This window comes from Solanum tuberosum, unplaced genomic scaffold (genome assembly GCF_000226075.1).
Source record: "Solanum tuberosum cultivar DM 1-3 516 R44 unplaced genomic scaffold, SolTub_3.0 scf00272, whole genome shotgun sequence".
Lineage (NCBI taxonomy): Eukaryota > Viridiplantae > Streptophyta > Magnoliopsida > Solanales > Solanaceae > Solanum > Solanum tuberosum.
Genome location: NW_006239194.1, coordinates 294,034 through 306,026, shown reverse-complemented (window position 1 = coordinate 306,026; position 11,993 = coordinate 294,034). Strand labels below are relative to the sequence as shown.

Below are 11,993 nucleotides of genomic sequence, written 5' to 3'. Positions count from 1 at the left end.
GGGTGGGGTTAAATTAGTAATGCCAACAATATAGATTATATACCCAAGTTCTGCCTGTGAATGTGGTTAAGACATTGTTCATAATTTTGTTTTGTACTGTACCAGTATAATCCAACTTGATTTGCAACATTGTTTAATGACCAAAGTTACGCAAGTCTAACCAACCTTGAAGGACACTTCATCCAGGCTTGTAGTGGACTTTGACAGACAGGTCCTGCTTCTATTTGCATCAGTTGACAGTGGAACTGTGCTAATCTCAGAGTTGTGACCCATGGGAATCTCTGAAGGTACAGACTTACAGGCTTCTGCAACAATATCTGGATTTGTCACGTCCTTCTGAATATCTACAGATCCTTCAGCAGTCAGGAGCCATTTCCATACTTTCCCATCATCAGAAATGGTGATCAAACGCGTCTTAGATAAAACAAGGGATTCATCACAAAAATCAAATGGATTATCAAAATCCACATCAACTGAATGATGTGCATCGGAATATAGCTTGCCAATAGTTTGAAAGGCGGCATCTGAATGGGAGACAACAGCTGCAAGAATTGAGGGGGAAGGAACGGCTGTGCCTATTGAGGGCATCAATTCTTCCATCGCACACATTGTGTGCACTTGCTCTCCGCTGTGACAACAAGCAGATTATTATCCCTTTGAACTCCCATGAATACAGAAATTTGATATGTGCAAGGTTATGAAAATGGGAATATTAGAGTTTCAACTCACGGTCATGCAGAAACAAGGACAAAGAAAATGTTTTACAAGGTAACGAAAAATGAACCATTAGACTAATGAAAAAGAGCATTGCAGCTGAGTGCTCACATGAGTTGGTGAATTCAATTAAAAGCAACTTATCTAGCTACCAGATAACAAATAGCTTCTGAGTTAAGTCATGGATGTCACTAGGAAACACCACAATCTGTACTACATACAATGCCACGATACCTACAAATCAATCCAGCTATGAACTGATTGAACCCAGACTTAATCAGCTCGCAAAGTTTTAGTTCAATCATGTTGAAGTGTGTGACCATCTCATCTAAAAGTTTAAGTTGTTAGAGAGATCACACTTTTAATTATTTAATTATATTCTCAATACGCCCCCTCACGTGCAGGCCTGATTCTTTTTCATGGCCAAGCACGTGGAAATTCTTTTTAATTTGGGTGGCGGTGAGATTCGATCCCAAGACCTCTTGGTGCTCTGATACCATGTTGAAGTGTGTAACCATCTCATCTAAAAGTTTAAGTTGTTAGAGAGATCACACTTTTAATTATTTAATTATATTCTCAATACGCCCCCTCACGTGCAGGCCTGATTCTTTTTCATGGCCAAGCACGTGGAAATTCTTTTTAATTTGGGTGGCGGTGAGATTCGATCCCAAGACCTCTTGGTGCTCTGATACCATGTTGAAGTGTGTAACCATCTCATCTAAAAGCTTAAGTTGTCAGAAAGAGCACATTTTTAATTATTTAATTATATTCTCAACACGACCCCTCACGTGTAGGCCTGATTCTTTTTCATGGGTCAAGCACGTGGAAATTCTTTTTAATTTGAGTGGCGGTAAGATTCGATCCCAGGGGCTTTGCCCGCTCTGATACCATGTTTAAGTGTGTAACCATCTCATCTAATGTTGGGGCCCTAAAAATCAAAATTGCTCACCTCCAGATGCTAAGCACTGGGCGTGAGGTGGAGGTGTTAAAGAATAACAAAAAGTCCCGCATTGGTGTTTAATGAGATGGATGAACTCCTTATAAGGCTTGAGCAATCCTCCTCCCTTTGAGCTAAGCTTGAGCTAGCTTTGGGGTGTGAGTTAGGCCCAAAACCTAATTTCACTGGTATCAAAGCAGGGCCCATCTCACCCAATGTTGGGGCCCCCAAAATCAAAATTGCCCACGCACCAGATGCTAAGGACTGGGCGTAAGGTGAGGTGTTGAAGAATAACAAAAGTCTCACATTGGTGGTTAATGAGATGGGTGGACTCCTTATAAGACTTGGGCAGTCCTCCTCCCTTTGAGCTAGCTTTTGGGGGTGAGTTAGGCCCAAAACCTAATTTCACAAAGCATATCAAGGTTGTATTTATAATTCCTAGTTCTGAGATGCAATAATGTTCTTTAAGGAAAATTAATTGTTCTTCAATGTTAAAGGTTCTCCAAATCTCACACCTCTAAACACTGAGTTTCAAGTTTCTAACTAGAATAAAACGATTTCTCGCTAACACCTAGCAAACTCTGAACTTAATGTAAGTATAACAACAATGACAAAGTTGTTTTGTCTCCCATATAGATCCTTTATTTGCATTATGTTTTATTCTTTGCAAAGTCATAGTGATTCCAAGAGACTGGGTCTTTGGGACAATTTCCCTTGATGTGATTTTAGTTCTCCCTCATTCCTTTTAAAGTATCTTTTATCATCATAGTACTGAACTAATGTACTCGGTGCAGTTGGAGGTCTACACCAGACATGTTTAAACTATCCAGGTATCAGGTATGTACTCTCATTTTGTCTCTTGTGTGGTACTCTGTCAGGTGCTAGTAAATTACGTTCATTTGTTTTGTTTTTTGGGTTGTACAACTTAAACACCAAAATAATTCTAATTTAACTTCATGAAACAACAGGGAAAGAAAATAAATGTTTGTGCATGAGAATCAATAGCCTAAACATCTAGACAGCTGCAGCTTAGCATAAGCTTTGGGAATTGAAGTATTTGTACATTTTATTTTGCCTCTCATAGAAAAACTACTAGTACCCTTCTAAGTTTGTGACAGGAAACATTGGGGTTCACCGTGACTGACGAATACAAAAGTCAATGTAGTGGACTATTCCTTGGCATAGCACTAAGTGATCCTAAAACAAAAACAAAGAGTGAACGCAACTCATACTTCTCGGTTAAATATGCCGAGTTCCAATAAGCATAGTACAATATGCTACAACAAATAAAAGATCACAGGTTGATCACGTAAAGCTTCAGCAATCAACGCCTAGATAGTTGAATTCATGCCAAATACTCAAGTTTCTAAGTACTTACTCTTTCCGCCGCCAAGTACTGAGCTTTCCATCAAGATGAGCACAGTACAAAACTTCAATATTCGAGTCAGGTAACAACTCCAGAAACTTCCCACATCCCCGGGGCAGCCCAGACGAGAACAGCGCCGTCTCATACTGCAGATCAAACACTACCAATTCCCTCGGAAACGCCACAAAGATCAAATGCATCCAGTGTGGTGAAAATGCGAATTTCGAAATGTAGGTAGGAAATGTAGCTGATGCCGGAGCTCCATTACCTCCAGTAGATGAATCCCTCTCTAGTTTCTGCAATTCAGTAGTATCCGTACGAATTTGAAGTTCCTTAAGCACCACATCATTCTCTGTATCTCCCAATGCAGTCACTGAAAGCAAAAATCCTTTAAGTCCTAGTGCACAAAAATGCCGCGAATCAAACGGATCACGACGTAGACACGAGAAATACTCCGGCGCAGCGTCATATTTGAAGAAACACCGACCCGTGGAAGTATTAAACAGAGAAAGCAACGAAGGTCCACATAGAGCAGCCAAGATCCATGAATCCGGTCCAGTTTGTACCCAACATAGATCCTGAATCCCAAGTTTAGAACCTGAACCAGTATCAAAGAAAATTGTCGGAGATTTAGACCGGAAATCAAGTAAACAAATTCGTCCTTGACGATCACCGACGGCGAGAAGAAGATGATGTTGAGGGACGTCGATTAAATGCGGAAGAGTCTGTGGGGACCACCTGACGGAAGTGATGAAAGGGGACAATGAGGTAGTAGAAGAGGACGGTGGTGGAAGAGGGATAGTAGTAACGAGTTGCATTGAATGAGTTTCGACGACGGATACAGAGCTACCGGAGGCGTAAGCGAATAGGCCGGCGGGAGAAATATCGGCAGATCCACCGTTGCTCCGGGAAGGTGGGCCAGGTAACATACAGTCCCATGACTCATTTGGTGGCTTTTGAATTTGTATCGACATGGCCGGAAAACGCAATATTTGGGAAATTCCGATCGGAGCTGAGATTTTGGAATTTGAACGGAAAGTTCAGTAGAGACTGAAGAAGATGGCCGGGGACATTGTAGCACGTTGAAGAGTCTTCATAGTTACTTTTGTTTTTTTTTAAGAAAAAAATATTTGTAGTATATACTATAAAGTTTTTTTTAAGAACTTGTATTTTAACACCTCAAATTTGATCAACTTTTCAAATTTGACCACCTTGAAGCAACAATCAAGAGTGCTTGTGATCATATCAAAATCGACTATTCCTTATCTTAATAAAATATTTGAGATAGTCTCTAAATTATAATCATATAATTTTTATAGAAACGAGAAGCAATAACGGAGTTTATCGTCAGAATTGGCATATAAAACTACTCAAGTAGATGATATCTAAAAATAAAATATGGGCTGCCATAGAAAAGTGAATCCTAGATCATGAGAATTTAGTGCGCAAAGAGAGAATATACTTATCGCTATGACATTACTCACCTTTACATTTATCTTGTGAACTAATCATTGTGTCGATCTGTTTATTTGAAGTATAAGCACCTTCATTGTGTGTAAAGTGCACAACCTAGATGGTATTGTAACTAGGAGAGGTATAAACGTAGTAGTTATGGACACTCTATGATGCATTGAAAAATCATTTTTTTTCTTCTAAAGCCTATTGCGATCTCTCAAATATAACATTTGATTCCGCAATATTGAAGATTATGATTCTCTTTACGCTATATAAGCTGATGACTCTGAGCAAATAAGTGGTATCCTTGGAGGTTGAGCCTAGGGCATAGCCTCAGAGTTGTCCTAGAATATCCATTTGACTCTATCTATGCCTTCTAAATGAAACAATATCAATTGACAGACTGATAAAAGCTCAGTCTAGAGTTTATCAATTGGTTAACACAATATAAATTGGCCATGACGGCCCTTTGTAGCCTCTCCCACTATAAATTGTTTAAATCTTCTTGTTCTGATCTCGTTATATTTTTCTTTGTTTGTTTCAATTTTTAGATCTCTCAACAAAACTATAACAACGAAAGAAAAAGAGTATGGAGAAATGATAACAACAATTGTATCTGAACATGTAAAGTAAGCATACATTTTTTACTGGTATGTTGTTTTTTTAAAAAAAAAAAATATATATTCTATGTTGGTTTTCAATTTATTGAAATCAATGGACTGAATTGGTTGTCCCTCAAGTTAAACCAACCTTGTCTATTGATTTCGTGGATCAGACCCAAGCGAAATAGACAATCTGTCGATTTGGTGTTGATTTTTCTTTAAAAAATCGTTTCAGTTAATTGATTTTGATCCAACTTTTAATCGTGATAACATATCAGGCAATTAGAATATAAATATCTGTATATATTCAGTCGATCGATATTAAGTTCTGAATATGAAATAGAAAATTGTTGGACGGGCAATTAGAAATGGAAACACTTGTTATTGTTCGACAATCACTAGTTTTGGTTGAGGTAAACATAAGCACATTTACAGAAAAGGTAAAAGATCAAGCTAACTTGAAAGTTAAGAATTCGTGAGTGAATGAGTTTAAATATAATGTGTCTTCAAAGTCTTCCTTCTTTTCTTTTTTCTTTAATATTGTGTTATGTCAAATAGACACGAAATAAAAAGTGAGAGGTTTACCTGATGCGCACAAAGTCCTCACTCTAGGATAGAGATTGTGACAGAAATTATAGAGGTGGTCGGTTATCCTGGAATTTCCAACCAAAAAAGACAAATTACCACTAAAATATGAAAAAAGTAGATGTAGTATAACCGCGTTTGAACATACAATAATCCGTTTTCAAACTTGAAAGATTCAACTTAAAATTGAAGTGAACTTTGATTTACAATTTATAACCAAAGAAGTTCTTTTAAAAAATAAAATAAAATTTGTATGCAAGTTTTAAATTTAAAATAATGTGAAAATCCTTCAAAAATATTAATAGTTTCCCCTCGTCATAGTGTTAGTACTCTCACATTTTTTAAAACTATTTCAAAATAATTTTCTTGAATCGAAGATTTATCATACAAAAAAATTCTATCTCACGAAGATAGAGATAATGTATGTATACACATCACCCTTTTTGAACTTTACTTGTAGAATTATTTTGAGTATATATGTTATTATTATTGTTAGATAACTTTTCCCTCAACTTATTTTTGGGATTTTCTTGAAGTAATGAGATACTTTCTCATAAATATTATGTAAGACCAAAGTAGAGCACAATAATAAATACATGCTAAATAAGACCCTAAATAATAGAAGTAATACAAAGTCTTAACTTATAAATAACTCAACTTTCCTATATAGGATTAAGAATTGCCTAATTACTCAATCATGACCTAACAAAAGTGTGTAATTTCAAGTGACCTTTCTGATACTTGTCAATTCATTGTGTTTTACTTGTTTAAGTATTTGACTAACGAAAAGGAATTTTAAAAAATAATTTTCCTTCTACTAATAAGATATTTATTCTCTTTGTTAAAATATTAGTAAAATGAAAAATGTTATTACTCTACTTTCAACTTCCAAGCCAAGGCTGATAAAGTGAAAGTATAATGCTAGTGCTAACTTAAGGATGGGGAAGGGAAAAAATTAAGAGCAAACAATACCAATTTTGCTAGTTTAGCTCGTAATTATGTTCGGACACAATAATTTATCAAATTACCATTCATATCACTTTTTGCTAGTTTAGGTCGTAATTATGTTCAGGCGCAGTAATTTATTAAATTACCATTTATATCACTTTTTGTTAGCTAGATATATGTATTTAACGGGCTCAGATATATGTACCTCGAATACATGCGGGTCAAATTTTGTTTTAGATATATTGTTTTCCTCCATGATTCGTATTTATCTAGGATACACTGTTTCTCTCGCTCACCTCTTTTATATCTCATTCGTCGCTCTTTCTATGTATTTGTATTGCAAAATGTATTCGAGTTTTATAAATTTTATGTATTTGTATATCCAGTATCAATTTCATGTATCAGTGTATCCAAAATCAATTTCATTCAATGTATATATCTGATAGTAATTTCATCCTATATATCCCATATAATATCATTAATGTCTATGATATTAAATATTTAGTATACTTAATATAAAAAATGCATTGATATATTCATCAGTATATCCGTGCATAGAAAGAGAGCAGAGAGGGAAGAAAGAAGGGAGAGAGCAAGAGAAAGAAGGAGAGAGAGGCAAAGAGATGAGTGATTTTATGTAATAAGTTTAGAATATATATTAGTAGTGTAGGAAACTTTTTGCATCTTTATGTTATTTAGAGAAAATGGTCTAAAAACCCCCCAACTTTTACTCGAAATCTCAAATACACACTCCAATTTTATGGGTGTCCTATATTACCCCCGGAATTTCATATTTCTCTATTTTCTACATACTTAAACGCTGACCTGTCATAGGAGATGTTCTCACCTCCTATGACAGGTCAGCATTTAAGTGTGTAGAAAATAGAGAAATATAAAGTTTAAGGGGGTAATAGAACACCCGTGAAGTTGGAGTGTGTAGTTGGGATTTTGGGTATAGGTTGGGGAAGGGGGTGGGTTTAGACCATTTTCTCTATTATTTAGTATGGGGTTTAAAAGTTGATTGTGTTAAAAAGATTGATAAATATATGTAGTAAAAAAAGAAAAATTTAATGTGACATGACATCCAATTAGAAGAAAAGAAAGCTTTTATTAGATAAGTGTATTTTTTTTATAAATAAAAATAAAAATAGATAAATGATATTGTAATTCTAGAAGAAACAAAAATAATTTTAATAAGCAATTTCCCAAAACCATTCAAAAAATTTACTCAGATATTTATCTAATTAGGCAATTTTCCCAACAATTAAATACTTCGTCATTTTGTAAAATGACAAAGATTATAGTCTAATTTTTTTCCTTTTCAAAAGTGACAGATCGACTAATTAATTAACATGATCAAACAACCAAGGAGCTCAAATCTTTCTTTGAGAGTCTTACCATTATTGACTTTTGTTACACTACGACATTCATAAATCGATTACTAGTACAAATAACATAAAGAAATGTAATCGACATTTATTGAAAAAAGCAATCCCAAAGATTTGTTGAGTTCTTTTTTTTTTCTCTTTTGGTTTGTCACTCAATATCCGTCGTTTAAAGGGTCAGATAATCTGAATTCGCGTGGGAAAGTCACATTTTAACGATTTTAGTGTTTTCTATCAAAGGTGACTTCATATTTAGAATTCAAATTCGAGAGTTTTAATTAAGAATGAATGAGTATTGTACTTATCACTCCATCACAACCTTTGATATTACTACTTCGAGTAATTAATTGTTTTTTTTTTTTCTTTTTTACTTTCTCTCTCTCTTTTTGAAGTTGTATACCAATTTTTTTTTTCATTTTATCTTTATTGTTCTAGAAGCCAAGCCTTCATCAAATGGTTCTAAAGAAATGGATTTTAGGGGCTAACTCAACCCTCAAAGCTAGCTTATGAGGAGAATTGTTCAAGTTCATATGAGGAGAATTGTTCAATCTCATTAACCATCGATGTGAGACTTTTTTTCATTTTTCAACACCGCATCTCACACTCAGGGATGGACAATTCAATTTGGGGATCCAACATCGATGGTTAATGGGATGAGTGGTCTTTTTATATGGATTTGGACAATTTTCTCCTCATAAGCAACTAGCTTTTGGGGGTTGAGTTAGGCCCAAGATCCATTTCAATAGAGAAAACTTCTGAAATAATAAACATAATAGACATAATAAGGCTCTATAGCTATAGTTTCGATAATTACGCTCCATAGCTATAGTTATGTTTGCTATGGAGGCTGCAGTTTGTATATTTCGCTTGCGAATATACAAATAGGGTAAGTGTATACAAATTTTGTATTTATACATTTATAATTTTTTCAGAACTCCGTTTGTATATTTCGCTTGCGAATATACAAATAGGGTAAGTGTATACAAATTTTGTATTTATACATTTATAATTTTTTCAGAACTCCGTTTGTATATTTCGCTTGCCAATTACAAACACGGTAATTTACTATGAATATTTTATAAATCATATACAAATAGTTAAGGTAAGCATACACAAAATTCTGAATTTATACAATCAGGAACCGAATTATACAAATTCTGAAGTTATACAATTAGTAAATCGAATAGCGAAAATTCACAAAACTGTAGCCACAGATTAAAAATATAAAAACTATAGCTATATTACATAATATACCCTAGATAAAATTTGCCCAAAATTCTGAATTTATACAATCAGGAACCGAATTATACAAATTCTGAATTTATACAAATCATGCGAATTGTACAAATCATGTGAATAACAAGAATAGAGAAAATTGTAGTGGCGAATTACAATTTTTTTTAATTGTAGCTATAATACCTAATATAGTTTCCCTTCATTATATTGTATTAGAGTCAAACCCAATGTGGGCCCTAGAAAATCAGACAATTGTGGAGGTGGAAATATACCCCAATCCATAATGTCACGCTTCAAATCGAACAATATTGAGACCTTAAATAAATAATATCTAAATTCAAACATGAAAGGATGATGAAATAGTGAGTTAGGCCCAAGACCCAACTTAACAAAGGTGAAAAGGATCTGAGAGAAATAAAAGGGGCAAGAACCAATCTTCACCATTCACAAGTCATCAATAATAGGACAATATGACATAGTAGCACAAGTCCACATGATTAATGATCCTCCACTTCAAGAATTCAACATTCAGGGGGTCATACTTTCAAAGAAGTTGCACAATTTTGTACAATAATAGTCCTAGAAGAAAATCCATAACCAAAGGAATAAAGTTAATTTCAAATTCCATCTCAAAATTATTATTTTTATCTTACGTACCAAACGATTTTTGAGTGAATAATATTGTAGGTGAGGTCAAAAGGAAAATGGACCCTGACACAAATGTTGTATTGGGCAAGGATGTTTTCTTGTTGTGCCTTAAGGCTGGCATTGATGGGGCATTCATCATGGCTTTAGTGCTTGTCCTTGATCAAGTTGAGAGACATCACTTTAAAAAGAGTGTTGACATGGGCTAATTTCAAAATATAAAATTTATGAGCTCTTATCACGACGGGAGGAAGTTGCTTAGATGGTAAGTACCTCTCATTTTTAGCCTTAAGATTGCGAGTTCAAGTCTCCAAGAAAACAAAAAGATAGGAGCTCCTAAGAAGGGATTAAAAAGAACGTGTGAATAAATATCATGACGTTCTGATTAATTACGCAATCAAGAATCAATAAAAACTTACCTAAATTAGACATTCGCATCAAGCAAATGGATGTAAGGTATGTGACATGTTTAAAACCACAAAATTATTAAAAGATATGTTGATTTTACATACCTTTAGTTTAAAATATCAAGATACAATTTTTTTTTCTTACACTCTGTGTTAAATCTAAACCAGACAAATAAATTAAAATAAATAGATTTTATTTTTTTTGCATGTTAAAGTAATGGGACCTTATGATAACAATATATAAGGATAGCAATGGGATGGGCGGGGAGGTTGCGGGGCAAACCCGCTTAAATCCACTAAGATTTCTACCCTCCCCGCTCCGTCCCACTTAGCATGATTTGTTGTTTTCAACCCGCCTCGCCCCGCACCGCACCGCATAAACCCGCCTCTTCCGCCCCATCCTACATAATTTGTTAAAAAACTGAATTTTGTCAAGTGTTAACACTAAATTACATGTTAGCCTAGCATTAAAATGCAAGTTTGCAATAACCCTTTTTTTGGTAGCTTTGAATTAGTACATCTGATGTAATAAACAAAAAATTAAAATGCAAATAGTAACATAATTTTTTCTTCTTTCTAGCTTTCTTGCCATTCAAAAAAAAATCATAAATATTCAGTCAGTTGCAAAACTGATACAAAATTTGTCTGACAGCGAATTAAAAGATTGTTTAGCCCTAACCCGCAACCGCCCTGCTCCACATAAATTTTAAAAAAATATATTTAAAACCGCCCCGACCCGCTCCGCACTCGCAAAATCTCTAACCCACCCCGCATCGCTTCATTGCCATTCCTAACAATATATAGCTACAAACATTTTACTCACTTTAACATCAAACTCATCTTAATTTGCATGTTTTATTGTTATAATGTGTAAAATTTAGTGATATTCTATTAATTTAATATTAATATTTTTATATTTTATTAAATGAAGTTCAGTAATTATACGGGAAATTAAGTCGGAAACTAACTAACATGTCAGAGAGGAAGGTTGATCTTCTTGGTTTTATCAATCTTGTGAAGTACTATTAAATGCCATATTCATAAAAGTAATTAAATTGAAGTGTCCTCATTTTCCTTGCCTATGTTTTATTACCTCAAATGAGTAAAATTGGTAGTTGATGTAGATTTAAATTGAGGAAGATGGATAGTTTTCTTGGTTTTATCAATCTTTTGCAAAGTTACTTATTGCCTTCTTCATGCAAGTAAATTGAATTGTGTTTATTTACTTGTCTATTTGTTATATATTGTAACAAAGAGTGATATTGCTAGTATATATACTTTCATGTAAAAACTCATCTTGATTTTAAATGTTTAGTTTTATATTGAGACCACTACTTTTGACAATTATTTCCATTGTTCCATTTATTTGTCATAGTTTCCTTTTTAAGAGTCGAACAATATGAACATTGACTAACATTTTAAAATATATGTTTTCATCATATTAACATAAAATTAATATAATATAATTTAGCTTTGAATATTAGTCAAATTGACTCTCGAAAAGCGCAATGCGACAACTAAAAAGGAACGAAAAGAGTATATATATATATATATATATATCAACTTTTTAATGTTAAATCTTCTGAACTATTTGAAATAGATTAAATTTACTAACAAATAATATAAGTATTTAATAGAAAGTGACTTGATAAATCTTAGTAACTCAGTTAGTTGGCTAATCAAATTTTCACCTTATTGGTGAGGATTCAATTT

The 11,993-nt window shown here is 33.9% G+C and overlaps 1 protein-coding gene across 1 annotated transcript in view; it reads right to left on the bottom strand.

The window, feature by feature from the left end:
* The window catches only part of LOC102581794 (WD repeat-containing protein 11), a 22,801-nt gene extending 18,652 nt beyond the window's left edge, over positions 1–4,149 (bottom strand). Inside the window, exons 1-2 of the mRNA XM_006358228.2 lie at positions 3,030–4,149; positions 166–628 (exon numbers count right to left, since the gene is read on the bottom strand). Coding sequence (XP_006358290.1) covers positions 166–628; positions 3,030–3,991 — 1,425 coding nt within the window. The 5' untranslated portion in view covers positions 3,992–4,149. The remainder of the gene's footprint in view (positions 1–165; positions 629–3,029) is intronic.
* Between the last annotated feature and the right edge of the window lie 7,844 nt (positions 4,150–11,993).